Raw genomic sequence first — 27,209 nt, forward strand, 5'->3', positions numbered from 1 at the left:
TCTGGAATCTGCTCGAGAAATTCTTGTGAATTCGAACACCACATATGGATGGGGTACACTCACGTTTCAAGGAGCTGTTTTAGCTGCCGCTGAGCCTCGATGGCATCCTCCACCGAATCGGCTCCGGATAGTACATCGTCCATATACGTTTCTTCTTTCAATATACGAGCGGCGATTGGAAAGGACTTCTTCTGCCAGTTGCACCAAACACCTCGTCGCTAGGAAAGTTGCCGATGCAGTACCATAGCTGACGGTACACAATTCCAGAACCCGTAACGGTTGTGATGGATGAGGTCTCCAAAAGATTCGCAGGAAACGTCGATCTTGCTTCGCGTGAAGTACTTGGCGGTACATTTTAGATACGTCTCCAGAAAACGTTATTTTGAAGTTTCTGAAACGCAGAACAATGAAATATAAATCATTTTGTACTACGGGCCCAACTTGTAGCACTTCGTTTAGAAACAGCTCGGTTGGAGATGATTTGGCACTATCGTCGAACACGACTCGACATTTCGTTATCGAGCTCAACGGTCGCAGTACCGCGTGTTGCGGCATATAGTATGCAAGTTGGTTCGGTGGATCGTCGGATGCAAAGACCTCGTGGCAGTGTCCAAGAGCTCCATACTCCTGTAGAAGTTCCACATACTTCGATTGTAGTTCTGGGTTGCGAACGAGTCGCTTTTCCAGCATCAAAAACCTCTTAACGGCTAGAGTACGGCAATCGTTCTGTTGGTTGATGTTTTCTTTAAACGGTAGCTTAACGATGAATCTTCCGCTAACATCTCGTTCGCATGTAGAAAGAAAGTGGGGTTCGCATGCTAACACTTCAGTCGAAAGTTTGAGGACGTCAGGCACTTCTTCGATTTGCCAGAACTGCTGCATCATCTGCTGAATGTCGTCAATGGTGGCATGGTTGGCTTGTTGAATAGACACGTCGACAATTTGGGGTTCGATGACAACATCAGACACTATCCATCCAAAATGTGTATCTCGCAACAGCGGAAGATCATCCGCCAGACCCAGCTGACTCGGCTTCAATATGCCAAAGAATAGCTGTGAACCGATCAGCAAGTCCACTTTATCTAGTGTGTGGAATTCGTGATCAGTTAGAACCACTCCACAGGGGAGGTCCCAATCTTCGATGTTGATCTTAGACGATGGGATCGGACCTGTTACTTTCGGCGTTACCAGACACTCGAGACTGGCTTTAAAATTAGATTCTCGGGACTGAATTTTCAGTGCTACCTTGCCACGCGAGGGTGCGCAAGGCGTTGACACCATAGTAATCGGAACATTCGCAGGTTTTTTCGGCAAGGCCAGGCGATTGGTTAACTCTTCTGTCACTAAATTCACCTGGGAGCCCCTGTCCAACAGGACGCGGCATGTAAAGCGTCGATTCTTCTTATCGAATACATGCACCACTGCGGTAAGCAACAGTACCGTCTTGGTCGACTGGGCGAAATGAGACGAGCAGGTGGTGGACACGGGTGAGTCCACGGTGGGAGGATTCTTCTGCTCCGTGGTTGGTAGAATCGGAGCAGCCAAAATCGCTGGTGGGTGTGTCACTGACTCCGCGGGAGCGGTTACATTCGTTTTCGTATCTTGACTAGGTGCCCCATCGTCGTGGAGCAGCGTATGATGTCGACGATGGCACTTGCGGCACGACTTATCAGAGGGACAATCACTGCAGCGGTGCCCTTTACGCAAGCAGTTAAAGCAAACATCTGCGGCCCGAATTCTTTCGTTATTCTGGGGAAGGTTCAGATTGTTTAATGCTGGGATGTTTCGATGAGCGCCACCACAAATTTCTCATGCTTGCGTCATATTGGTGGAAACTGTATCACTCTTCTGTGGAACATTCTTCGGAATTTGCTGGAACTGTATGGAAGGCTGCATCGCAGTTTTCAAAGATCTGGCACCTGGACTTTAGAAATTCGATGGTCTGGGTATACTAGGGAAGTTGAGTTGCTTCACTCAGAAGTGCTCGTAGTTCTTTATGGGATTCTGCTGTCATCTTCTTCAGTGTCAACAAACCACAGATGTGGGATTCCACGATAACTCGTTGGTTCTCGTAGCGGTCCATCAAAATATCCCAAGCGTGGTCGTAATTACCCTCACTTAGAACCTTGGTGTCCAGCACGCCAGCTGCTTCACCTAGTAGCGCTTTATCGAGCTGATAGAGTTTGATGGCATCACTATCCCCCGAATTGTTCATCAGATCTTGGAATATGGCCTTAAATTTGGGCCATGTGGCGTAATTTCCATCGAACGTTGGAATCGGTGCTTTTAATGGCTGTTGCTGGATGACCACTTGTTGATAGGTTGGACTATCTGGAGGAAGCGGGATGTCAACAGCTTTTGCCGCCAATATTAGCTCTTCGATCACATTGGATTTTCGTAATGCACATACTCCAATTCTTGTCCCTCGAGTGCTTCATCCGGTACCAGTCCCACTATGTTGGTTTGGAGTTGGCTGTATTCGGTATCTGTAGCCGACAGGCCCTTGGAAAGCACATTAAGTTGTGATAAACCAAAGGATTGATTGCTGACTAGTGTGCGTTTGATCCTCACTAACTTCATTCTCACTCGATTGGGCTGCCGAACTGCCTTCTCATATTCCTTCTTCGTTAATTGATCCTTTCTTGCTTCCCACTGGTCAAATCCGTGAAGTGATTCGGTTGAACTGGCAACGGATGCGAGCTCTTGGTGCTGTTGGTCAATGGACTCGTTTTCCTTATTTTGCTTCGACTGTACCACCGGCATTTACCACAGCAAACACATGGCACATTCGAAAGCGTTTTAGGATTGTTTCTCGTCGCGAACACGCATGAACATGCTCAAACTTGCACCGTGCACGTACTTTTTTTTCGTTCAAACTCGCACGAAATTACTCGATCACTCGCCTCGACTTTATTTGCTTTTGCTACCCACAGCCAGTCTTCCCATGAACATCGACAAGTTAGCACCCGTGTACAAAATTTCATGCACGCTTTCAACCTCAAACATGCTTTGCCTTTGTGTACAGGTTCGCATCGAACACCGAACCCAAGCGAACGATGTGTAAACTTAGGTTTAAACACCGTGTACGTACACCGTGTGCGTACATAAGAAAGGCACACACAAAACAGAGAAAAGAGAAAGAGAAAACTAGTATCAAGAAGCTGTGTGTGCGAACACCGCGTACGTACATGAGGTTCGGTTGTGCAGACGAACATGTGCTTGTGTTTTGGTACGCATTAGCGCGTTCGAGTTTGCACACGAAATGATGGTGTAGGATGAGCACAGAACTAGAGCGAACATGGTGTTCGATGTTTATTTGGGAAGACTGCCCACAGCCAAGACGGATAAGGGCCCCGTACACGAGGCGTTAGTAATGTCATTACTGAGTAGTAATGTCACTTTTAATGAACGTGTAAGGCGAGTAATGATAAAATTCCCATACAATTCCTGTAATGACATGCGGTTGTCATTTTTCTTTGTTGAAGCCGCAAAAACAAGAGGATATGAAGAAGAAAAGCACAAACAAATGACGTAGTGGGCCTTTCTGTTGCCATAAGTTTTGTTTCGGTTCGGTCATAGTTAATTTAATAGGATTTTTTTAGGTAAAAAGTGTCCCTAAGTGTTCTATTCGGTAGATTCAAGGTGAACCTCGGTCTTTTCTCACTTTTCATCGTGTGCCAAAGAATCAGGATGCTCGTTCGTATGTTTATGTTTACTTCAAGGGCCCCGGACGCCATGCTTAATTTTGCAAGTTAAAAACTTATACACTCAAAAGTGTCAAATGTTCCCACCTTTCTCTCCATCTTGACCCACAGCAACGGGAGCAGTTTCAGTTTCAGCTTTCGGAGTAGCTTGTCCCGTGCTTCTTTTTTATTCACACACGAGTAATGCCGATGACGCGGAGGGCCAGCGGGTCGATCTACTTCAGATCCCGTTCGGAACGGACCAGATGTTCGAGCCCAAACGGAATGAATCGACAATGAAGCGGACTGTATCAACATTCTTCCTTTAGGAGGGGTCGGAAAAGCAAACACGGACAGCTACTCTTACATTTATTCCTCTATTTAGTATTGATGTTGTGCTTCGGCTGGTTTAAAAATTTCTCTTTCTTGCTCGAGTCGCACTCGCTTTTCACTGCTTCTGGCGGACGACTAAACCAGTTCTTCTCAACTTGAAAATGATAATGCATAGTCTACGAAAGTTTTAAAATTAATTCTATTTTCCTTAAATAAAAAAAGGTGAAACACTGCTTGACAACCTTTATTCATGGCGTTTTATTTCGCTTTTTCATGAGAGAAAAAAATACAATTTAGTCAAAGCTGTTGTTAATATGTTCGGTTCACCACATTTCGATTTGACATATCATGCAACTTTATCAGTTCATCCGAATCACGACGGAGTTTCATTGAATCCTCTTAACCTCCTCTTCTCCCACCACCACTACCAGGATATCGAATACATTCGAATAGTTGTATTACGGCGTGTATTTTTGAAAGTAATTTTCCGGCCTAAAAATGTACTACTGATTTGGTTTATATCGCCTCTTTCAGAATCACCATCTCTCCAACTCGGAAAGAATCGATCATAGTATTATTACTTTGTTTCCGCGTCATGTACAATTAATTTAATAATTTATATCTATTTTCTCTTCTCTCTTCTTCTATTTAAAAAAACACACGCAAACAAACAACTTATACCTCCCTTTAGCAAACGTACCTCCGTATCCAAGACCGAACATTCTGATGCCGAGAGATCCGCACTCGGAGGTGCTTCTGCGTATGTCCTATGATCCGCTACAGGTAAGGTTCCCGGGATGGCCGCAGTAGTGATGCCGCGCCGAAATCAACCCAACACATCATCATCCACAAACAATTATCCACCATGGTGATAACTGAGCAAACCCAAATTTTCTATCTATCTCTCTTCAACAACTACGTCAACAACGCAACTACTGCTACGATTACAACAACAACAACAACAACCGCAACCACAAGCAGGCCGCTGAGTTCCAGCGTCAAAATGCATTAGATCGCGCCCACTCGCTGCATGAGCAGTACCTTAGGTATTCCAACCATTAATCATAACGTACTTACCAATGTGTACCCTAAACAGACTTGTGCTTTCGGTACCAATTAAAGCGTCAATCTCGAAACTTTCGAATAATCTTCGTGTTACCTTTCCTTGTTATTTATATTGTATTGACGTTATGATTGCTGCAGAAATCACATGTCTGTCTAGGGTGTTACATTTCATTCTTATTGTGTTTGTTTGCGAGCTTTTCAAGTTCAAGTACTAGTACTAGTCTCCAACGTAGAGTCGACATTCGTTACTGACGAGCTTATGATTTGTTTTTTCTCGATTCGTTGATGTAGAGAAGAAAAGCTCCTTCCTATTAGAACATTTTTATTTGAAATTAAATTTTTGCTAACAACAACCCTTGAACGCAATTTTTAGACAACACGAGCGAGAAATGAAAGTAAGAGCACTGGAAGAAGCGGCACGTGGCGGTAAACATTGAGAAAACCAATAGTGAGACACAGTAGGAAAGGGATGGTGAGAGAAGAAAAGAGATTAAGCAATTAGGTACAACGTTTGTATGTGTGTGTGCGTTTGTTGGGTAAACGTGTGTGTAAATATACTAATTGTAGAGAAGGGGTGGGAACTTAGACCAGTACGATTCGCGCAAAACTAACGAGGGAACCTACTTTGTCGATAGGTTGCGCCCTGTAACATGTGAGAACTCTCGAGGCACAAGTTGAATTCACTGGCAATACAACAACGTTAGCACGTATTTATTTATTCATGTTCAGCAAACGGACTTAATAAAGACAAAGTTTATTAAATTTAAACGAAACTCTTCCAGACTGATAGTACCTACGAAGCCTGTACTATTCGAGGGGTTGTTTCTGTTGCAGGGTTTCTCTAACATGAAAAAGGAATGATTTTACTGTCGTATTCAAAGGGTTTGTAAACTTTTTGCAACATCCCGTAAAGAGGGACATGTTTGAGCAAATTTTACACTTAGAGCGAATTTTCCAAATTGAAATTCAAGAGTTTTAATAATTGTAGCGGAAGGAACAGTTCTATAGAAATTTCCAGGTCGTAGAAAAGCTTCGAATAATTTGATTTAGAAACTGCTTCAGTCATGATTGTCGCAATGAACTTTTCTTACAAGTGTTCGTTGTTCATCAACGTTTGATTAGAATGTCTAACCGCCAGTAAACTGGCACATAGAAGAAATTCAGGGATATTGTTTTGTATCTTTGAATAGGCTATTGTTGATAAAGCTCTCAAAAGGACAATGCTTCCGTGTAATATATCATTAATCTTTTGTCAGTTTAATTATGACCATTTCTTTTACTTTTTCCAATATATAATGTGATGGACGATTGTGCCACTATTGTGAAGGTCTGTAGGCTCATACTATCTTTGGAAGTGACTGGTCGCTGGTTTGAACTACAACCTACTCAACCTGCTAAGTATTCTTATGTAAATTAGCTGTTCTAAGCATTTGCCCTTTTCACAGCATTTCCGGATAGGTGTTTGAGTACGACAGGCAAAACATTGAACGGGCGAAGTGTGATTCAAAAGTTTTTATTTACCAAAAATGTATTTCTTCGCTGTTTGAACCATTCATGTTGGAACAACTGGAAGCACAACACACACAAAATAGGCAAGTGAATCTAAATCAAAGAATATTAATGACAAACTTACTGTAGAGAAACACTATCGATAATACAAATTAAACAAGAAAAATAACATATTTAAAACACTAACTGAAGAGACAACGGTAAGCAAGCAAAAATCATTTATATGACTGTATAAAAGTGGTAGTTAGTAAGTAGATTCGTATATATATATTTTATATATTTATGACGTGAAAAGTCTTTCTCTGATGAACAGCCGAGAGTGGGCCTGATTGATTCTCGCTGCTCTCGGTTTTGCGGTTCCAACCGACGTTCAGCGTACTGCCATTACTAGCAGAAACCGCGCGAGGGGGAAATGTGAAGTATCTCTTGCACCAGTGGGTCCCTTTCATTCGGAAGTGACGATGGTGCTGCCCACTATTCAGAACTATAAGCTAACATTTTGCTTCTAAATTTAAGGCAGTTTTCGAAATCTTCTGAATGTCTATATTCGTATGTCGAGCAGCAACTAAATAAATATTTGTGTATAGTAGACAGATTTTTCGTTTTTCTTTGTCCTTTCATTTGATGTCCGCAAGCAACAAGGAGTCGGATAAGATTTGCACGTAAGCTGGCTGGATGCCACAAGTGTCCGGTGTATTAAAGTATTCCAAGGAACAAAGCAAACTACTGTTACAATTTTTCGTAAGTGCAGATTTATAGGGATTACCTTCATTTCCCTTCCAAAGCAGTACTTATTACTCCTCTCTGCAACATTTATCACCTAATCAAATGCATTTTACATAAGTTACGAGGAACAGACGTATTTCAAGAGTACCTTTAGCGTTTTTTCGTTCGTCTGCATTATACCTAGAGATCGCTTAGTAGAGTCACATAATTAGACATGTTTTTTTAAACACGTTAGTACCATTCAAGCTAACTAGTAACGGAACGACGCCTGAACTCTGTTGTTTTGAGTTCAATTTAGTAATTTTTTTTCTAATACTTTAAAATGTGGTAAAATAAAACTGATATGTTGACGGTGTGGGAGGGTAAAAGCTTTCGAAGAAAACGCCAACGCCCCAAGGAGAAACCAAACAAGAGCAAGGGTACAATTATTAGCGACAAGTTGGTACGTGCACTAATTGTAATATGTTAACAAACATGTTAACGCAAAAGTACGATATTGCGAGAAGAATGAAGTACAGTTTAAATAATGAAGGTATATTATTGATGAATAAGTAATGGATAAAAACAATTATATAGTGAATAACAAGGGCAAACACAGAATCATTGATCTTATATTAAAGTAAACATATTTAATTATGTAATAGTGACTATATTGATAAAAAGTATAATAATGGAAAATACACAATTAAAATGAAAATATAAAAATAGTGATGATTAAAATATACGAGTAAAAAATATTAAAAAATGCGTGAATTGAATTGTGACTATTGTTTTGAGGAATCACGCGAGCAACGTTTTCAGCGTATCATTGCTATATGCAACGCATCCAAGCCAATCATTGCTGACAAATGATTGACAGCTACTATCTTCTTTACTTGCCCAATCGTCGTTGCTATCAATTACAGCGTCTTTGTCGTCTATTGCAGATAATTGTCTTTTGTTTATTTCGCTCGTGGGGATTTCTTTCAAAAAACAATCGTAATATGTATGTAGGTTCCTTATCGTCATGTTTTATTTTTTTAATTGTCTCCGATCATCAGGGATGGTAATTTTTACATCTATTCGAAATATAGCTATTTGCGTTTCAATTTGCAAAGAACGACTCGAGTTTTTCCTATTATCAGTACTTGTCCAAACCAGTATTTTTTTGTTTAGTACATTTTTTCTTTTTTCTTTCAATATAACGCTGCGCTGAAATTGAAATAAATCAAATTATTGCGTTGTTGATAGCCTGAAAGCCAATTGTTTTGAAACGCGAAGTGCTCAAAAGTCGTAGCAAAAATATCAAGAAATCCAACAGAAAAATTAATCTTATGACTGGTAAGTTCTTAGATATAAGCATGCAAAAGTAGCAATAATTAATCGACACCCAATGCAGGCTTCCGTCTTCAATGAGTGTTCCAATTTCAGCATGCTTGTGTACTTGGTACAGCTCGTTCGTCTGTTTGCTACGGAACAAGGTGACTACATGGTGGTTCATGTTCATGTTCTTGGGTACGAAAGTGACCCTGTTGGCTTCGTACCAGTCCAGGACAACATTTGAATAGTGGCACGAAGCTTGATCCGGCCAGTAGTAGGTCCTTCGTATTGCTTCAACAGAGGAAGCAGACCCTTCTGTAGACACTCCTTAAAGTAGATCTCCCCGTTTACAGTCCCGGTAGTCACGAACGACGCACTCCGTTTGTCACATACCAAATCCTGTATTTATTGGCAAACTGACAGTTTCTGCTTCCTTACTTCCTCCGGCACATCAAACTTGTACTGGGCGGCGAAGTAGGAATTTGCCGGAAGTCCCACTTGACGTAAATCTAATCATCCATGATGAGCCAATGAAGCTTCGTCAGCATCTGGGTGTACAGTTTCCAGGCCCGTGACTTTCCCACCGCATTTTGCCGTTCGTCACGATTTGGAGCCTTCTGCACTTTGTACGTATGGAGTCCTTCCCGGTCCTTGGCTGTCTGAACGAAAGACTTGGAGTTTAATCTTTTGGCCACATTCCTGGCCGAAGCATTGGGATTCCGCTTAAAGGCAACAGCAGAACATTCGATATACGTGTGCCGTTATTTCGGTTTTTTATTAGAAATACCGAAATACTGGTCAAATTAAACCTTTAATTAATTAAACCTTTAATCAGTTTAGTACATTTAGTAAAACTTCCAGCATTCGTATTAACAGCCCAAAGTGTATTCTACTTCACTCCGGTTGTATCTCTGACATTACCTTATATATTGGAGCCAAAAGCACGTGTTCGGCGATGAGAGGAAAATCCGTTAATTAGTAATAGTGATCTTCGGGCAGCTTTTTGGCAGGTGCGGCGCCTTTTTTGGCTTAGGGTTGTCGCCTTCAATGCACAGAGGGGTCCGCCGATGTGGAAAAATGGATTTATTTTCAATTTTTTGGAAGTGTTTTGTTTATTTCTTTTTTTTTTATGAATATGAGGCTGACAAAATCGGGTCAAAGCTGACAAAATTGGGGGTAAAAAAATCGGGGGATGATAAAATCGGGTCTTTTGTGTGTCTACAATAATTTAAAGCTGAAGATTGCATTATTCATTATTTTTTATTTTTCGAGCAATTCAAAATTGTTCAATGTATTACTTAGAAAAGTTAATACAGTGAAGACCAGATTTTATCAGCTCCCGATTTTGTCAACCCCCGGTTTTATCAGTTTTTTCACTCGATTTCGTCATCCCCGATTTTATCAGCTTTTTAACCCGATTTTGTCAGCATCATATTGACATATGTGTGATGAGCTCTAGCAGACGAACCAAGTCAAATTCGTGTAAATCCTTTTTGGGGCATATTTTTCTTGCCCTAAACGTGCAAAATATGAAAAAAAAATATTTAAAACTCTACAATGTAATACCCCCCTAATGGAAATTTATGCCAAATAATCAGAAAGGGTTCTGTGGCTACGTCTAGGGACTATTAACAATATTTTGACCACTTCGGTCTATTAACCCATTATATCCTAGCGTATGAAATTTCATACGCATAACTAACCATCGTTTAACGCGTATTTACTGCAGAATTTTGGCATCTAACTGTTTTATTATTGCACTAATGGGATCATTGCACCTCATATTTCATTGTGAAACAAGACAACTGCCATTTTTTATAATTTTGTTTATATTTTTGAACCGTGTATAGTTGGGGCAAATGGCGGCTGAAAAGTAAGCAATACATTTAATTGAATTTTATTGTTGGAATTCGTGCTAATAATTCCATTATGTGACATAACGTTCCTAAAGGTGTAAAAGAAGTGTTGTCTATCAGAAAATCCGAAAAACTATGTAAAACAGCTTAAAATTTGTTGTTTTTATTTAAGCGTACGAAATTTTTTGCACGAGATATTTTCATTCTCAAAACCATTTTAAGCGGTGATTTTATTTTTTCCCATAATCTTTGATACATTTTTGGTGGAATTGAAGATATCACTGCATTTGGCTCACTTTTTGAAACCCCCGGATTATAATGGGTTAAAAAAAGAGAGAAAAAAATATGTCCTAATTTTGTCAGTCAAAAATAAACAAAGGGGCTGATAAAACGGGTCTTCGCTGTATATGGATTATTCCGCGCAAAATGACAAAAAAACGAAACTTGAATCGGCCTTCGCGAGTTAGAACTAATTTTGAAAAAATTAATCTAGAACCAATATATAATATCCCAAATAATTGTGTCGATTGAACCACCCCTCAATCCATGTGAACACTCCAAATTGTTGAAAAAATTGTTTTTTTTTTCTGTTTATATTCTGTTTATATCTCGGCACTGTTTGCACTAGAATAAATCGGTGAGATGCTTGGAGATGGAAATTGTTGAAAAAAAACTAGTTTTAAAGGGCAGTGTTGCCAAATATGCATCATTTTCAAAACTTAAAGCTCTTTTTTCTTGCAATACATGTATTGGATATTGCAAGCATTTATGACACATAAAATATCAGTAAACCGACTTTGCTCGACCGGTTTCAGGCACTCTCTTGGGATATTTATGACATGCTTATCAGGATTCTGTTTGGATGCTTTTCAGTATTCTGATCGGATTCCAATGGAATCTAACTCATAATTTCGATCGAATCCTTATCCGTATTTCTACGTTTTCTTGCTCTGAATTTTGATGCAGGATTCTAGAGAAAAGCTTCTCAGAAGTCTGGTAGAATCCTTCTCAAGATAGAATTCTACTGAAGATTATGATTTATTCAAGCAACTGTTAGTCGATAAAATCATGTTCATATTTTCAATGAAATCCTGTGTAAAATTCTGATGAATATCCTGTTCAGAGTTTCAGTGAAATTTAAAACAATATAGCTCTTCTTGCATTATCCCCTTCAACATTGTGATGAAATTTTGACGTTATGTAGCCTATGATTTCAATTGAATCATGCTCAAAATTCTAATGGAATATTTAACCTCTTCAAGTCCATGTTGTTGCTAAACAACCTCGTTTTACAGCAATTTCCGCAAAACGCGTTTTTTCAAAGAATTTTGTCGTGACTACGATTTCAGTCCAACAGCTAAACTGAAAGCATAAAACTAAACAAAATTCATTAGCATAGGTACCTGTGGTGTCGTTGAACGATTAATTGAGACATTTTTTTTTGGAAACGGGGACGATTTTCCTAAAACACTATTTTCACTTGAAAAAATTATTAAAAAAATTATAACATTGATACAAAAATTTTGACGGAAGCATGGAATCGTTTAAGGACACGGCAGTTAAATCAAGGACAATTTTAAAAAAGTCTTTAAATCGGTTGAAAACTTTTTCGGCAATCGTAGTCATCGCAAGGACGTTTTTGGCAAAAATGATTTCGAGATAATCGCGTTCAAAGTTGCAAATATAAACCACGCCTCCGTAAGGGAGCAAGATGAAAAACGCTTTAACTTTGCGTCTACTACTCTGATCTCTATAAAAAATTCAGAAGAACCTAAAATTTAAGATAGAAGAATTAAAATTCATGTTTTTGGGCCGAACTCAACATATGTAACCCCTTAAAACAGGTTTTCCGCGTTTCATGACGCCAACAGTTCTAAAGACAAATAGTATTTTAAGCTTATATGCGGTATAAAAAAGTTGTTCAAGAAAAGGTTAACCACATTCGGTAGCCACTGGGGGCGATTTTAATTCTCGGGTAGATCAAGCAAAGTTGAATGCTAGGTTATGTAGCCCTCAGCCAGCAGTACTTCTTATCCAATATTTGCATATTTTATTCATCTAAATAGTTCTGTAAATATGTTAGTGTAACTGCATTTCCATAATATTTATGAAAATGCTTACTGTGTGGTAAACATGGGTCGGAGAGTTTGCGAAGACTACATGCATTATGACCACCTGACAATCCGGTAAGACATTGGTCAACGCAATGATGCTATAAGGACAAGAACAAAGATCTCTTTGTGGAAGCACAGCGCTCACTCTTCTAACTTGAATGAAAGTTAAAAGAAACTTTAGCTTTGATATGTGACACCACCACGTAAATTAAACTGGAGCCAAGAAACTGATGACCCCCAGCTTATTTACTTTCTTTTTTCTAGTATACGAATAATCGAATCATTTACCCCGGAAAATCAAAGCCAGGGTAATTGATTTTCAGCTGTATTGCAAAAGACACATCTTATTACAAAGTTTGTCTTACAAATCTTGCGCAAATATTTATATAAAACTGATATATACCTTTAACACGTTACCAATATAAATAATACAGTGAAAACCCATTTTTCACCCCCTTGGTTTATTTTAGTCTGATAAAATGGGGATTTTCACAAAATCGAGACATATTTTTTCTTTCTTTTAAATAAATTGAAGCTATTAAAATGTTCTATCATTCCCTGACATAGCCTTGTAATCCTTTTTGATTATTTCGTAAAAATTCCCTTAAGTGGGTCTTCCAGTGCCAAATAAAAAAAAAACATTTTTTGGTTTTTGCTTATTTTGCATCTCTAAGACAAGAAAAATATGCTCCAGAAAGGATTTACTATTTTGCCAATTATAGAACCTCGCCCTTCACATAGGGAAAAAATCATATTGTTTAAAAACAAATCTACATTGAAAATGTGTTCGAGGCAAGGACATAGTCACTTAGCACAAATCGAATTATGCTCACATACAAACAGCGTAGTGGCTTGTGCCGCAATGTGCCACGATGTGCCATGGTGTTCAGTAAAACTAAAGCAATGGTTGCTATGATTATTTAACTACACTTTGTTGACAATTTTTGAGTTATCAGAAGTGTGCCTCAGTGTGCCACACATTGTGGTAAAGAGTGAAATGATCGTGTATTACTGTGAATCGTAATCTCATATCGTGTTACCGTAAGTGATACAGTGTGTATGGCACATTGTTCTAAGCGACTCTCCCCTTGGATCGAGGTCGGTCTCCTTTACTTAAACATGTATCAAAAGCCCCTACTGTTAAATATTTGTAATCATTTAAAATGTCAACAGTTGATTGATCAGCTGCCAACAATTTGCCCTTCACTATAAAACACTTTCCCAAAAAGTTGAAAACATTCTCATTTTGATACATCGACGGAGTCTCCTGTGCATTGAAAATGTTCATGTTGTTTTTCAGCTGCCATCAACTTGTCTTTTAATATAAAACGCTTTCCCAAAAAGTTGAAAAAATGCCATTTTACACATCGGCGGTCCCCCCCTGTACATTGAAAATGTCCAAAACTATTGACTTTCAACTCCCAATAATTTGGCCTTCAATATAAAACACTTTCCCAAGAAGTTAAAATCCGTTTTGACGCATCGGCGAACCCCCTGCATTGAAAATATCCAAATCTATTGATTCTCAACAGCCGTCAACTTGTCCTTCAATATAAAACACTTTCCCAAGTTCAAAAAATTCCATTTTGACCATTGGAGGATCCCTCTGTGCATTAAAAATGCCCAAAACTTTTGATTTTCAACAGCATTCAACTTGCCCTACAATATAAAACACTTTCCCAAAATGTTCAAAAAAAAAAATAGTTTGGCTCGTTGACACCCCTAACATATCCATAATGTACGAAAATAGATAATGATCATTGATCCAAGAATTAAATCAAACCGCAATCATGGCTGATAATTCAAACTTGTGATTTTTTTTCGAATTGTTCGCTATAGTTAGAATCATGCCGTGATCACCCTCTCAATTATCAAATTCAACCACAGATCAAAACTAGGGGTAGATCACTCTAGAAATGTATAACAAATTTGCATCAAATTAGAAAAAAATGCATGTAATTTCCATTTTTGCATCAACTTTGCGCTCCCTCGTAGAAAAGTTTGTTTGACAAACGTCCTATGCTGATTCACTTTGTTCGACGTTTTGTTGAATGTAGGACTAGTTTTTTGTAGGGTTTTGACGTCTTACACGCAACGCAAAATACATTAAGAATTTTTATTTTGATGGAAAGAAATGCATTTTAATTTAGCTGATTTTTAAAAATGCATCACAAGTGATTTGCCCCTAGGATCAAAATCACTACTGATAGGGGACCATTCATAAATTACGTAACGCTTTTAGGGGGGGAGGGGGTACGACAAGTTGTGACATAGGGGGGAGGGGGTGTTAACTAGATCGTTACGTAACATGTTTTCATCGAATAAAAAAAAATTCCTTGGAATTTGTTACGTAACAGGGGAGGGGGGATGGAAAAATTTGTGACAATTTGTTACATAGGGGGAGGGGGAGTCAATTTTGGGCAATTTTTGCGTTACGTAATTTATGAATGGTCCCTAGAGGGCAAGAAAAAATCGGTAGTGATTTTTATGAGATGATCCTTTGATAGTTAAGAGACTGATCACGGCATGATTTTATCGGCAGTGAGAATTTTCGAAAAAATCATAAGCGATAATTATCAGCCAGGATTGCGGTTTGATTTTTTTATTATAATTTTCCCATTCTTCGCTACCGGTTTCTTAGCGGCAGCCTTTGGCTTTATGGCCTTCTCACCGTCACCACCAGCGTTTTTCTTCGCTCCGGGGGTAGTCGATTTCTTCAGTTTCTTTTCGGTCTTCTTTGGCGGCAGAATGGCTTGGATACTAGGAAACATTTTGGGAAATAAGTCATGCCGAAGAGAAATTTGTTCAGCTGCAGATGATGGGGGATGATCCTGGTCTACTTGTTATCACGGCCAGCGTTTACGGGTAGCTCCAAATACTTTGGTGCTCGGCATAGTGACTCTTTCTCAGCAAACGTTGGATGCAGCCGACAAGACGTACTGGTGTAGCTAGCACGACTGTAACACACGATTGATGCCGTACTCGCATACGACCCCCGGTTTTGTATTTGGTTCAGTCTACGTTTGAAGCCAAAGGGACCAGCCCTTAAAACAAAAACAGTTTGCTTCCATCGTCAGAGGTGGTGCCAGTTTGGCTCGCTTGTAATCGAATTGTACGGACTAATCATGGTGCAGATAATAACTGCTTTCACAATATCCATTACAATACCTTTTAACCAAAAAGTTCTAGTGCATTGCCTTCAAAAAATTTTGTAGGTACGCTTAGAGTTGTGATGATAATATATGAAGACGAATGATGATAATATATGAAGGCAAATGGTTTCCATGGGTGGTATAGACAGTGAAATATGCGAGGTTGCAAATCAGTTTATTGGTGTAGTTTATGTATCGAAGGATTTGTGCATAATATATATTATCAGTGTTTGTCGTTCAAACATCGAAACTGTTTATCCTTGCAATCTTCTCCGTTTGGATCCGTACTTTCATTGCTCGTAACTCCAACCCTTTGCGCATTTTAGGTTTTAACTAGTGGAAGTATCACGTACTATATTATCACATTAGTTTCTATCGAATAAAAAGTATTAGTAATCTAACCAATAAATAACCAGCATACATGCAATTCCTAACATGCTATTAGCATAGTACACACCTGACGTAGCGAAATTTTTCCCATGCCCAGCCGATTCTGACCCGTCGTCATCCGGGTGGTTTGGATATACCGGAGGAACTTTGTCCAAATAATCTACGTTACCTTCAAACAAGTAGCACTGCTCAAACGCAGACTTTTTCAACCCGGTAAAGAAAACCGGAAAGTTGTAGATCACGTGTCGATCGATGTCATCCTGACTGCTGAACTGATGATCGTTTTTGCGAGTTTCGTTGACAAAAAAATCCGCAAAATACTGGGTAGCTTTGATAGCGTTTGAAGTGTGCGAAATGTTCTTGTTGCGAACCCATTCGTAAATGTTCTTCTCCGGATGAAACTGTGTGCCGTAGAATGGTAACCTTGAAAATTTAAATATAAATTTGTTTATTGAATAATATGCTAATAGTTATTCGGCCCCATTCTACGCGGCGTGTGACGTGAGACGACTAATCTAACCTCACTCTACGTGACTTTTCTCACCCAATTCTGAATAGTCACTTCGGATGACGTGAGACGCCCATTCAACCGCAATGGAGAATCTCACCTCAAAGAATCAAGTGGAACGTCACACGACGCGCAGAGTAAGGCCGATTGTATAGGCAATAGACATTGCTAGAATATTACGTTTTATGTTCTATTGAGGAAATAAATTCCAATCCATTCCAGTCCCTATTGGTGGACATCACTGTCCATTCACGATCCAACTGGTACGCCGTAAAGTTCTTCTCGGTGATACAATACTGGTGGAAATTGGACGTTACCGGCTCGTTAGCCAATATCTCGATAATATCATCGGGGGTTTGCCCGAACAGACGACTCTTTCTAAAATCTTCCTTAAAATCCAGCGGTAACCCTTGATTGTTGGAACTACAGGCCGCTCGATGTTCCTGTCCATTGGCAGCTAAATATGTTAGAAGCTCGAAACCTAGACAGGTACCCCAGATTGGAAAATAGCTGCCCTGGTCATTCAATCGGTTCGCTATATCGTAGATGTGATGCCCAGCATCGGCGTATCCGTTCGATACGTTAAACCAAGTGGCACCTCCCGGCAGTAGGACGCCGTTCAAATTTGATAGGATGGTTTCGTAGTAGGTACGCGGTTTGTTGATCCTGCAGGAATGCAAAGTTTAATAAATGTCTTACTCTATATGTGAAAACTAGCAGTAAGTTGTGGGGTGTTAGGGTAATTTCAGGAGATATACCGCACATTTCTAAAAATCAATCCAACATCATAGTGAACTATACAATATTCAACGAAATCATTTTTATCAATTGCGACAAGTATCTGAAATACGCTGGCATGGTTTTTGTGATGAAAAACATTCATCGATTTTCTACGAACATTTTGAAAACAAATGTCGATTCGGGTGATTAGGTGTCTTCAGCTAAGTTTCATGAAGCTTGATTACGCTTATGAATCAGCTAGCACTTTCAGTGTTCTTTTTTCAATATGTCGAGTAAGAGATCTTTAAGTAAACCGATAGTAATAATTGAACCAAATCTGTTGGAAAGTTACAATGAAGTAAAAGTTTTAAAAAATTTATTAAGTATTCAAAATGAATTAGCTTGTTTATTTTGTGATTTAGGTTTATGAAGTATTATCGAGATTGACCAGACTTAGGAAACTATCTGCTGCATGGCGATATTTTGATTAATGTTTGTATCAGAATAAATGTGTTAAATATTTGGATGTTGTCTTAATTACACGGTGCGAAATAAATAAATTAATTGTATTTTTAATGTGGTCTGTTAAAGGTTGTAGATCTCGTCAAATACAACACAAAACCACGTTTGATCAATTTAATATTCCCTCAAAATCTTGATTTATGGCACAAAAACATATTTCTGGATTTTCAGCACGAATTTTTTTTCCACGCGGTCATTTTTTAACAGATTTTAAATTCTCCAAGTGTTTTAGAAAGAAGAAGACATGACCTTTCCAGCGGTATGCTATGTTATGTTAATTTGTTAAAAGTAGTAAGGAATTGTTTTTTTAATTTTAAATTATTATTTTTCCAAACTAGAGACTTGCTCGCATGAACTTTTAAGGGGACAGTCTCATAAAAGTTTTCCAAAAAATAGATTTCTTTTGCTTGATTATGTATACATTCAAAAGTTTGTGTGTGAACTTTGAGCTTGAAATTAGAAAAAATACGGATGATATAGTTATAGCATCTTATAGTGCGAGACAGTATCTCACTAACCCCTCAAGTGTTCATTCTAATTTAGAAAAAAAAAGTAATAAATAATTCTGTCATTTTCCAACCGATTTTGATAATAAATAGGTCATTGAATGCGAAATTGAATGCTCTCTCTAAAATGTTATTAAAACAAAAAGGCGCTTCTTTAGAAGAATGTTGAGTAATTTTCATAATTTTCATGGAAAAATCGCAAAATTATGGTTGTTTTTATATTGTTGACCCAAAACCGCAAAGTATCTTTGACAAAAGAACTTAAAATAGCATACCCTTAGAAAGGTAATTTCTTCTTCCTAGAAACCTTAAAAAACTTTATATCGGTTGAAAAATGACCAAGAAGAATTTTTTTTTAATGCAGAATGTTCTGAAAAATAGTTTTTTTTTTGCCATAAATCAACATTTTGAGAGTATACAACCTTTTTCAAATTTTGTATTGTGTTGCATTTCGCGAAATATACAATCTATACTAGATTATTTGAAAAGTACAAAATCACTGTAGCACCGTGTTATCATTCTCACCTACGATGACAATCACAAAAGTACTAACATCAAAAAATGAGATAATCATAGCACTGGATAAAGAATTTCTTCAGCTACATTATTCTCTTGCCAGATTTGAAATATGTAACAAAGAATTATGGCAAAAATGTATTTCCAATTATAACGTAAAGGCGATTGAAACTTCAAACTCGTTTTTCTCGAAATCAACATATTGCCACTTAGTCCGGTCTGACTTAACACCGACCAGTTCATTGGTAGTACTATCGAAGACAGAAAAACCGAGTTGAATTGAAAAAAAATATTTAAGGTTGTCGGAGTTATGGCCCATCCCCCGAAGCGTGTTTTTTTGACAGAGGTTTGCAGTGAACGCTCTCTAAGCCGAACCGCTCAACTGGAATCCAAAAACTAAAAAGATTATTGAAAAAAATGTATTGTGGTGTACTTGAACGGATCGGTTTCCCAATAGAAAATTGTTTTGCTGCAAAAAAAAACAATGACCAAAAAATTGAGTTTTTTGGTGTTTCAAATATTAAAACAAAAATTCATTGCAAAGAATCGAAAAAATTTTGATAAAAAAAGGAACCCTTCAAGTACACGAGAATGTAAATACAAACAATTCAAAAAAAATATGAAGATCGGATGAATAACTTTTGAGATATCACGTTCACCGCAACGGTACTTTTCAAAAAAATTCATTCCGAGATAATTGCGTTTAAAGTTGTATGTTAATTTCGCTCGTGAAAGAATCAGCTCGCCACAAATGGTTGTAATTTGAAATCTAGTGCTCTGATCTGGATGAAATGCACAGATACTTTCAAAAACATGTACTTTCAGAATATTCAATACATTTTTTCCGATTTTTTGAGTTTCAACCCCTTAATGCATCGGTCCCGTCTGGAAATCTCTTCTTTCGGTGTTAGCATCCTAGAACTAGACAACACGTTCCATGGCGACATGACCGGAAACTCTACTGATATGAGAAAACTGACTCTCTTGTAGCATCTGTACCATACACTGAAAATTAAGCATTACTTTCACGGTCCGCGTGGGATCATTTAAGAATACACGCGAATATGCGACTTGCCACATGGTTATAAGATTGAATTTATGCACGCGATATTACATACACGCTAGTGAAACTCACAAACACGTCAACATACAAACGCTCGGGCCTTTCGCGATCATCCAAGCATACCTACGCCCGCGATCTCGCAAATATGAAAACACCCTGGTGACTAAATGAACGGCTTAGCACTTATAACTTTATAAACGCGGTCTCAATAGCGAACCTACAAACGTGTTCGTGCGCTCTTCCGGAAGTCCCTACTGGGTCCTAGTAGCCTAGGTTCGAGCCTTCAGTGAAACCAATTAAAATGACGCTCATCCACTAGACAACACGTTCCATGGCGACATGACAGGGAACTCAGTTCGGTTTTTTATCTCGCTGTGAAACGTGAACAAACAATGAGTGACAATACAAAGCAAGAGTATGTCTCATTGCGGGCAAACTGTGTTGCTGTAGACTTCTCGAAATGTCCGGTAACACCATCAATTCGTGAAGTGGAGCAAATGTTGAAAGTGAACATGAAGCTCAACGCAGCAGAAGTTAATGCGGTGCAATTCCATCATTTACGACATGCGGTACTGATTATGTTCAAAAACATTAGTCAAGCAGAACCATTCGCTTCTCAGAACAACATGAAACACGTCGTCGAATGTAATGACATTTTATACAGTATCCCAACGTATATAGATGTTGATAGTATTGAAATAAAGATATATGACCTGGCACCACGTACTCATTCCTCCGATATCAAAAAAATCATGTCAAAATACAGAGAGGTGAATAGTGTTACGGAAGATACTTGGAGGAACTTCTTCCCAGGACTCCGCAACGGTGTTCGTGTGGTGAGAATGCGTCCGACAAAACCTATTCCCTCTTATTTGACCTTCACATGCACATCACCTCAAGGTGTTGAATATTCTCAACGAACACTAATCACGTCTGGGCAGATTCCTATACATGTCAATATTGTGATCAGCCGCTACACCACGGGAAACCTTGCGCAGAGACTGCTAAGGAAATTCCACGTGATACGAGCAAAGCCGGTATACAGTCGTCGTATGCTAAACCACAACCGGTTGGTAAACCAACGACTGCGGACCGGGCATTCACTAACCCCAGCTCAACAACGATCGAACTCAGTACCAGTAAACCAACTGCCATTACCAACAACGAAGTAACAACGATTACAGCAAATGTTTCCAAACCAACAACCAACACCACCAATAAGGAATCAAATACCGATGAAGAAGGATTTACAATAGCGACCCGTAAGCACAAACAACAAATAAGATCATCCGACCGTCAGCAACGTGAATGCAGTACCGATGACGACACGGACATAAACGAAAACACGAGAGAACACGGACCGAATGACCCCCAAGGTGCGGCAGACAACGCACCTAATATTTCACCACAAACGAAGAGGATCTCAACACGTAGTAGTAAGATGCTTTAACAAGACCCGAAGAACAGACTGTAGCGATATTTTTTCTATTTTAACATATTGTAAAAACACGGAAGATCCATGGCTCAGTTGTGCTAACGCATTGAGCCTTGTCAAATATATTTAAAATAAAAAAATGACCGGGAACTCTAGTGATATGGAAGAGGTCACTCTCTTCTACCATCTGAGTCGCACACCGAAAATCAAGTCTCAGATTCATGGTTCGCGTATGATCATCCAAGAACATACACGAATAAACGAATGGACACACGGTAATAAAATCTAATTTATACATGCAAAGTTACATACACGCGACATACGAACACCCGTGCGATCGAACACGTTGACGCACAAACGCTCGCGATGATATTCGCGGACGGTCCCTATGCCCGCACATATTTGAACCGTACAATGAATATCACATTCAGAATCACAGCCCGCTGCAATTGGCCTTAAACGGTGTTTTAGTGGGAGATATTTCCCGTCCCGTCTGCCATTGTAGCGAGTGACTCTAACGGAGAACCCTTCCAAGACCCTATATCTACAACTCCAGTAGCACAACACTAGCATGTTAACAATTTTTTTTACTAAAAAAACTAGTTTTTGGCTTTAAAGACGAACAAAAAATTTAAAAATTAAGAGCAAATAAAATGGTCTTGTCATTATCTAAGGTATATTGTGGAGAAGAGCTGTGCAAAATTTCAAAGGATTATTCTAGTAGACTTTGAGTTATGGTGTACACCGCAAAACAAGTTGCGTCTCCGAAGATTCACTGTCACTTGTTCAAGTTACAGTATTTTGCAATAAAATTTTGAGAAAATATTGTTCAGTTGTGGCACTATTTGATTGAAATTGATTGAATATACTAACACTTTCTGTATCGCCACAATTTAAAAAATGTCTTTTTTAACGAATTAACCTTAACCCCCCACGAAGGTATGTGCTATTCTTAATCATACATCAAATTGATATTGATGATCTTGTAGAACACGATTCATTAACCATAAGACACTTCTACCTGATCTTTGCTAATACCTGAAGGTAGCACAGGTTATCATTCGTCATCGGCGTGTTTGTTTTACGAATTGTGCTGTCTGTAAGGGTATTATTACTTGAAAATGAAAATTATTTTAAACATTCTAGTGACATGTTTTTCCGTAATTAACAGCCAAACTGTTTTGATAGAAGTAACGCCCCAAGTGACAATAAATGCATATACATCTGTATTGTTCATTATCTATTGAATAGACCGTTACACAAATATTTACAGTTCAACACTTCGCTGAGGAATTCCCGACGCGGTACCTACCAGATCGGCACAACGCGTGCCCCGGCTCCTTCGACAAACTTCACGTATGATGCAGCAATATAGCTTTCGTAATCTTCTTCGTACTTGGCGGCCAGTGAGTAGGACATCTCCTGAGCCAGCACGCCAATCACGGGTTCATCGTTCAGCTGAAATATTGGCGACCGTTCCCCAGAGTTGATTACGGTTGCACTTTCCACTATCACTATGATTCCAAGAAGGGCCACCACTGTAAAACTAAACACAAACATTTTCCGCACTGATATGCTTAGTTTTATCTAACGTTGCAAAGGTGTAAAACGTAGTGAACCAGAACAGAATATTGTATGATATAGTGAAACACTTTGTCACCGTTCGGAAGGTTGTTCACATTTGAAATGTGCGAGCAAATCGCGAATGATTCGAATTAAAATAAACGACACCCCGTTGCGCTACGAATTGGCTTGGACGACTGCCCACACAATACTGAGCTCGAACTGAAGAGGTTGCATGCGAAGAATTGTTCACGTCACTATTTAAATGCTTATCAATTTAAATGTGATGATTAATATGGCTGAAAAGAGGGAACAAAATTCTTATCTCTACACATGGCGGAATCTTTAGTCTACCCCATGCAGAGTGAATGGCTTACGGAACTCCGTTGCAAATACAGTAAGTCTGGGACTGTGAATCAGTCATAAGATCTTCGGCCACAAGAATAATAATTTTCTCTTATCTTATAACGAAGATGCCATATAAAAATGCGTGATAAATGGTTTTAGAAATTTTGCGTTCTAGATCACTGTACCAAATGTTATAGTTTTCCATGTGATAGTAGTCATATCAGAATACAAAATAGTGAATTTCAAATGTTCATAATTTTGCCTATTTCATGAGCATGATGACCGTACGATTTGTAGTTGCTACTCCGTGATTGACTAGAAGAAGCGAAATTGAACGGAGAATCAACGAATTGGGCCTACGAGTAGCTATACATCCTCAATGTGCACGTTTCGAGAGTTTTATACTTTGAAATGCCAATGACGGTGCCAGACACGTCGGGGAAGGGAAGGAATATTAGTGTAACAAGCGTTGTTATGGAGATCGTGTATCTGCATCTCCCCGTTTGCCACGGAAAGGAGTTTTTGGTAGTAGGATGGGGTAGAGATACACAAATCTGGATTCACCCTGATGAGTGATACGATCCACGCAGCTCTCAGCAGTGCTACCATGTGTCTACCGCTCCGGGCAATCGGCTTCCGAGAATTTATGATAGACCCATCGTTTATCGAGCTTACTTTGAAATGCCCGGTTTGAAAAAAAAAAAAAAAAAAAAATATATATATATATATATATATATATATATATATATATATATATATATATATATATATATATATATATATATATATATATATATATATATATATATATATATATATATATATATATATATATATATATATATATATATATATATATATATATATATATATATATATATATATATATAAGCACCGGAAAGCCGACAGTCGGGAGTGTTGTCTATGTTTAATTGAACTAAACGGCAGATGAACAACCCTATTACTCCCTGCTCCTCTACTCTGGTGAAACACGACACGCCAAAAACAATACAATATAACGAAAAGCGATCACCCTTCGTGTCCCGAGACGTTTGTCGATAATCGATATATCCATAAAATTCAAGGTCGTGTACAAATTTTGCTATTATTTTTAAAGACAATTATGTATTTGGCCTTTGGTCACGAACAACTGATTCTTATTTTATAATAATTCGCCCGCGTCGTTATTCCGTCTAAGGCAAAACGGTATAAAATAAGACCTACTACAATACCTGAAACGACTAACTTTGTATGTCGGTCGGATATACAACCGATGCACAGTGGTCCAGAATGCAAATTTAGCAGGAATTTTGAGAATTTACTAAAACTAAACTAACTCTCTCTCGCTCTATGTCTTTGGAAAAGTTCTCGTAGTTTGTGAGCCCCTTCTTTTGGTTAAAAGTTAAGTTAAATTTTTGTTAAGTTAAAGAGAGCTCCCACACAGTAACAGTAGCCCTAGTAACAATTGTGCTTTTATGATAGTTTTATAGCCACTCATAAAACTTAGATTGCACTAGTAGCAATTTTCAACTACCATATCGTCTTCAACATCTTAATTGGTACGGAACATCCAATCATAATCGATGCCGATACAGCAGCAAAAGCAATGGTGATGGCACTATTAAATACTACGCTAGCTTCTGTTAGCTTCTACAGATATGCCAGCTCTGGTGTTTTATCGCCGGACGTGGTCTCGTCCGAAGCATCTCAGCAGTTGCCGACAAAATGAAAGGGATGGCATACACCAAAACTGTCTTAGGAATCGAAACAAGGTGGAGGTCGCTTTGGAGTAGGATTTTCTTAAAACCCAGATTTATTATCGGTGAGCTCGTTCTGATTATTTAATTATCCAAATATTACTATATATTTATTGATATCTAATCCTTTCCAAATTTGAACGTGAACTTGATTACGTGCTTGTGTAGATTTTGTTTTCTCAGAAGTCATACCAATAGTATGCCGACAAAATAGTGATTTTTCATTAGATGATTAAATGATTGAAAATATTTTGCGTGTTTTCAGTTGTTTAGGCACTTTTGTCTTTATGTTTAGTAATAATTAACCCATTACGCCAATTTTCTCTATCATTATTTCAGAGAGCGAGTAAAGGCGCTATAACCTAGCTCATTAGTCAGGACATGGCTAAATACCTCTGTCCCAGCCCAGGAACGGACCCACGGAGTGACGTTAACCCTCTTAGCCCAGTCACTCCCAACGATTTATCAAACCCTCATCAAATTGAAACGGTCGGTACGGTTGTCCACGTTTCTTCCTTATTCAAGTTGCAAAAAAAAAGTTGATTAAATTCTTCATTAGATGAATAATTTGATTGCCGTTTAATTTTGAATAATCTTTATTTTGTAAGCTGCACAGTATGCCTGGCCGCTTCAATGAGTGTATCACATACCCTATGTGCCACAAACATTAATACTGACAAGAAAAAATGTAGGCGAACGTCTGCAATTTTCCAGGATCCCTACATGTATTGGCTGTGTATGTGTAGACTATACTAGACTAGAGATCTTGATAAAATTAGAACCACCCTGTTGGTTCTAATTTTATCAAGATAAAAAATTTAACTTTTTAATTTCTATATAGAACCATACGACCTTCAGTGAAATTAGAACGACGAGTTTTAAAAAAGTTTGCTGAACACATGTAAGCTCTATCTGTCATACTTTTCATTTTACATCGAATTTAATTAGAGTGTATTTTATATAGTTTTATTGAAATAACTTTTCAAATAATGCTGTTTTAAGGCGAATAATTTATTCCATGTCATTTATTATAGTTGAAAAGTTATGAGCGCTTTTCCGCCAAAAATGGAGTTATAATAATATATTGCAGTCCTTGACACTCAAAACCTTTACATCCTCTCTCCTTATACATTTTTTCAACTCGATCATAATTACATAGTATACATAAGTCTTTTTAGCATCGTAAGTACACTCCATTAGCTGCTATTTACACTGTTTCCCCAGAACCTCAGAACAGGGAATTCACCAGCTGTGAGCACACACACGGAGTACCACGTACTACCGGATGCTGCTACACCGATCAAGACGAGAAGAGACAGACAATTCAAATAACTAACGTAACATCTAGATACCTGCATTCGCCTAATCAAGCAGATTCGGCGTTAATAAATTAAATCAATCTATTGTATCATTCCTCGGTTCAGCACACCGAAAAGCTCCTAAACCAATTTAATAATGGTAAAGAAAATCAGAACTGTAGTTCCAACCATATGCGATATAATCCCTTATTATTCTACGCTTGTAATCACGGTCATTAGGGTGGGACAAAAATTAGATTCCAGCTCCGAGCAACTTTTTAGGTGCCAGTTGGGTCCCAGAACAACTGTGCAAATTCTTAGCTTGATCCCTGAAACTATATTTATGTGCCCACTGTTTAATGTTTACATGGGATTTTGTATGTGAAAATTAACTTTCACAAAATAATTCCTCCAGGAGTCGCCCATTATTTCCTAAAAATAAATCGTTGTGTGACTTTTATAGGAAATTTAACAAAGAAACAAAGTCTCGAAAACCACGAAACAATCTGACGCTTGAGAAAAAAGTTATTAAGCAAAAACCGATTGATGCTCTGACGATTTATAAAATATACATTTTTTCCTAGCACCACTGCTTTTGGTTGTCCAATTATACGCAATTTTGTTTTAATTTTCTCTTGATGTTTCTAAATCATTTATCTATAATGTTTGGCCACTTCTCAAGAGTTTTGAGGGATAAATTGAGGCTTCTTTTGTACATAATAAGAGAAAGTTAAAAATTTTGTATATAATTCGACCATCAGCTGCAGTGATGCCATGAAAAGCGAAATTTTCATCAATCTTCAAGACATCAATCGGTTTTTACTTAATAACTTTTTCCACAAGCAT

The 27,209-nt window shown here is 38.3% G+C and overlaps 2 protein-coding genes across 6 annotated transcripts in view; one reads left to right on the top strand and one right to left on the bottom strand.

Moving 5' to 3' along the window:
* The window catches only part of LOC131692056 (arginine-glutamic acid dipeptide repeats protein), a 150,140-nt gene extending 144,286 nt beyond the window's left edge, over nt 1-5,854 (top strand). The window contains 3 exon segments of the mRNA XM_058978901.1: nt 4,708-4,799; nt 4,995-5,062; nt 5,455-5,854. Coding sequence (XP_058834884.1) covers nt 4,708-4,799; nt 4,995-5,062; nt 5,455-5,518 — 224 coding nt within the window. The 3' untranslated portion in view covers nt 5,519-5,854.
* A 2,434-nt stretch (nt 5,855-8,288) lies between these two features.
* LOC131692057 (gamma-glutamyl hydrolase-like) lies at nt 8,289-23,177 on the bottom strand. Of its 5 annotated transcripts, none has more exons than XM_058978904.1 (4): nt 22,710-23,177; nt 16,816-17,301; nt 16,297-16,550; nt 8,289-8,507 (listed from the first exon to the last, which is right to left on the bottom strand). In XM_058978904.1, exons 1-4 carry the CDS (start codon nt 22,955-22,957, stop codon nt 8,437-8,439), a joined length of 1,059 nt encoding a protein of 352 aa, XP_058834887.1. In that variant the 5' UTR covers nt 22,958-23,177; the 3' UTR covers nt 8,289-8,436. The 5 variants fall into 5 exon arrangements, with proteins under 5 accessions (XP_058834887.1, XP_058834885.1, XP_058834889.1 ...); XM_058978902.1 differs by having other exon boundaries at nt 16,195-16,550; XM_058978906.1 differs by having other exon boundaries at nt 8,290-8,502.
* Nucleotides 23,178-27,209: the final 4,032 nt, after the last annotated feature.

This window comes from Topomyia yanbarensis, chromosome 3, assembly GCF_030247195.1.
Source record: "Topomyia yanbarensis strain Yona2022 chromosome 3, ASM3024719v1, whole genome shotgun sequence".
Classification (NCBI taxonomy): Eukaryota; Metazoa; Arthropoda; class Insecta; order Diptera; family Culicidae; genus Topomyia; species Topomyia yanbarensis.

Coding starts and splice junctions, on each gene's coding strand:
- LOC131692057 (XM_058978902.1), bottom strand. CDS start 22,957: ATGTTTGTGTTTAGTTTTACAGTGGTGGCCCTTCTTGGAATCATAGTG. Junction 17,302..22,709: donor GCACGCGTTGTGCCGATCTG/GTAGGTACCGCG, acceptor GCATTCCTGCAG/GATCAACAAACCGCGTACCT. Junction 8,508..16,194: donor GAAAAATTTCGCTACGTCAG/GTGTGTACTATG, acceptor TTTCAATTTCAG/CGCAGCGTTATATTGAAAGA.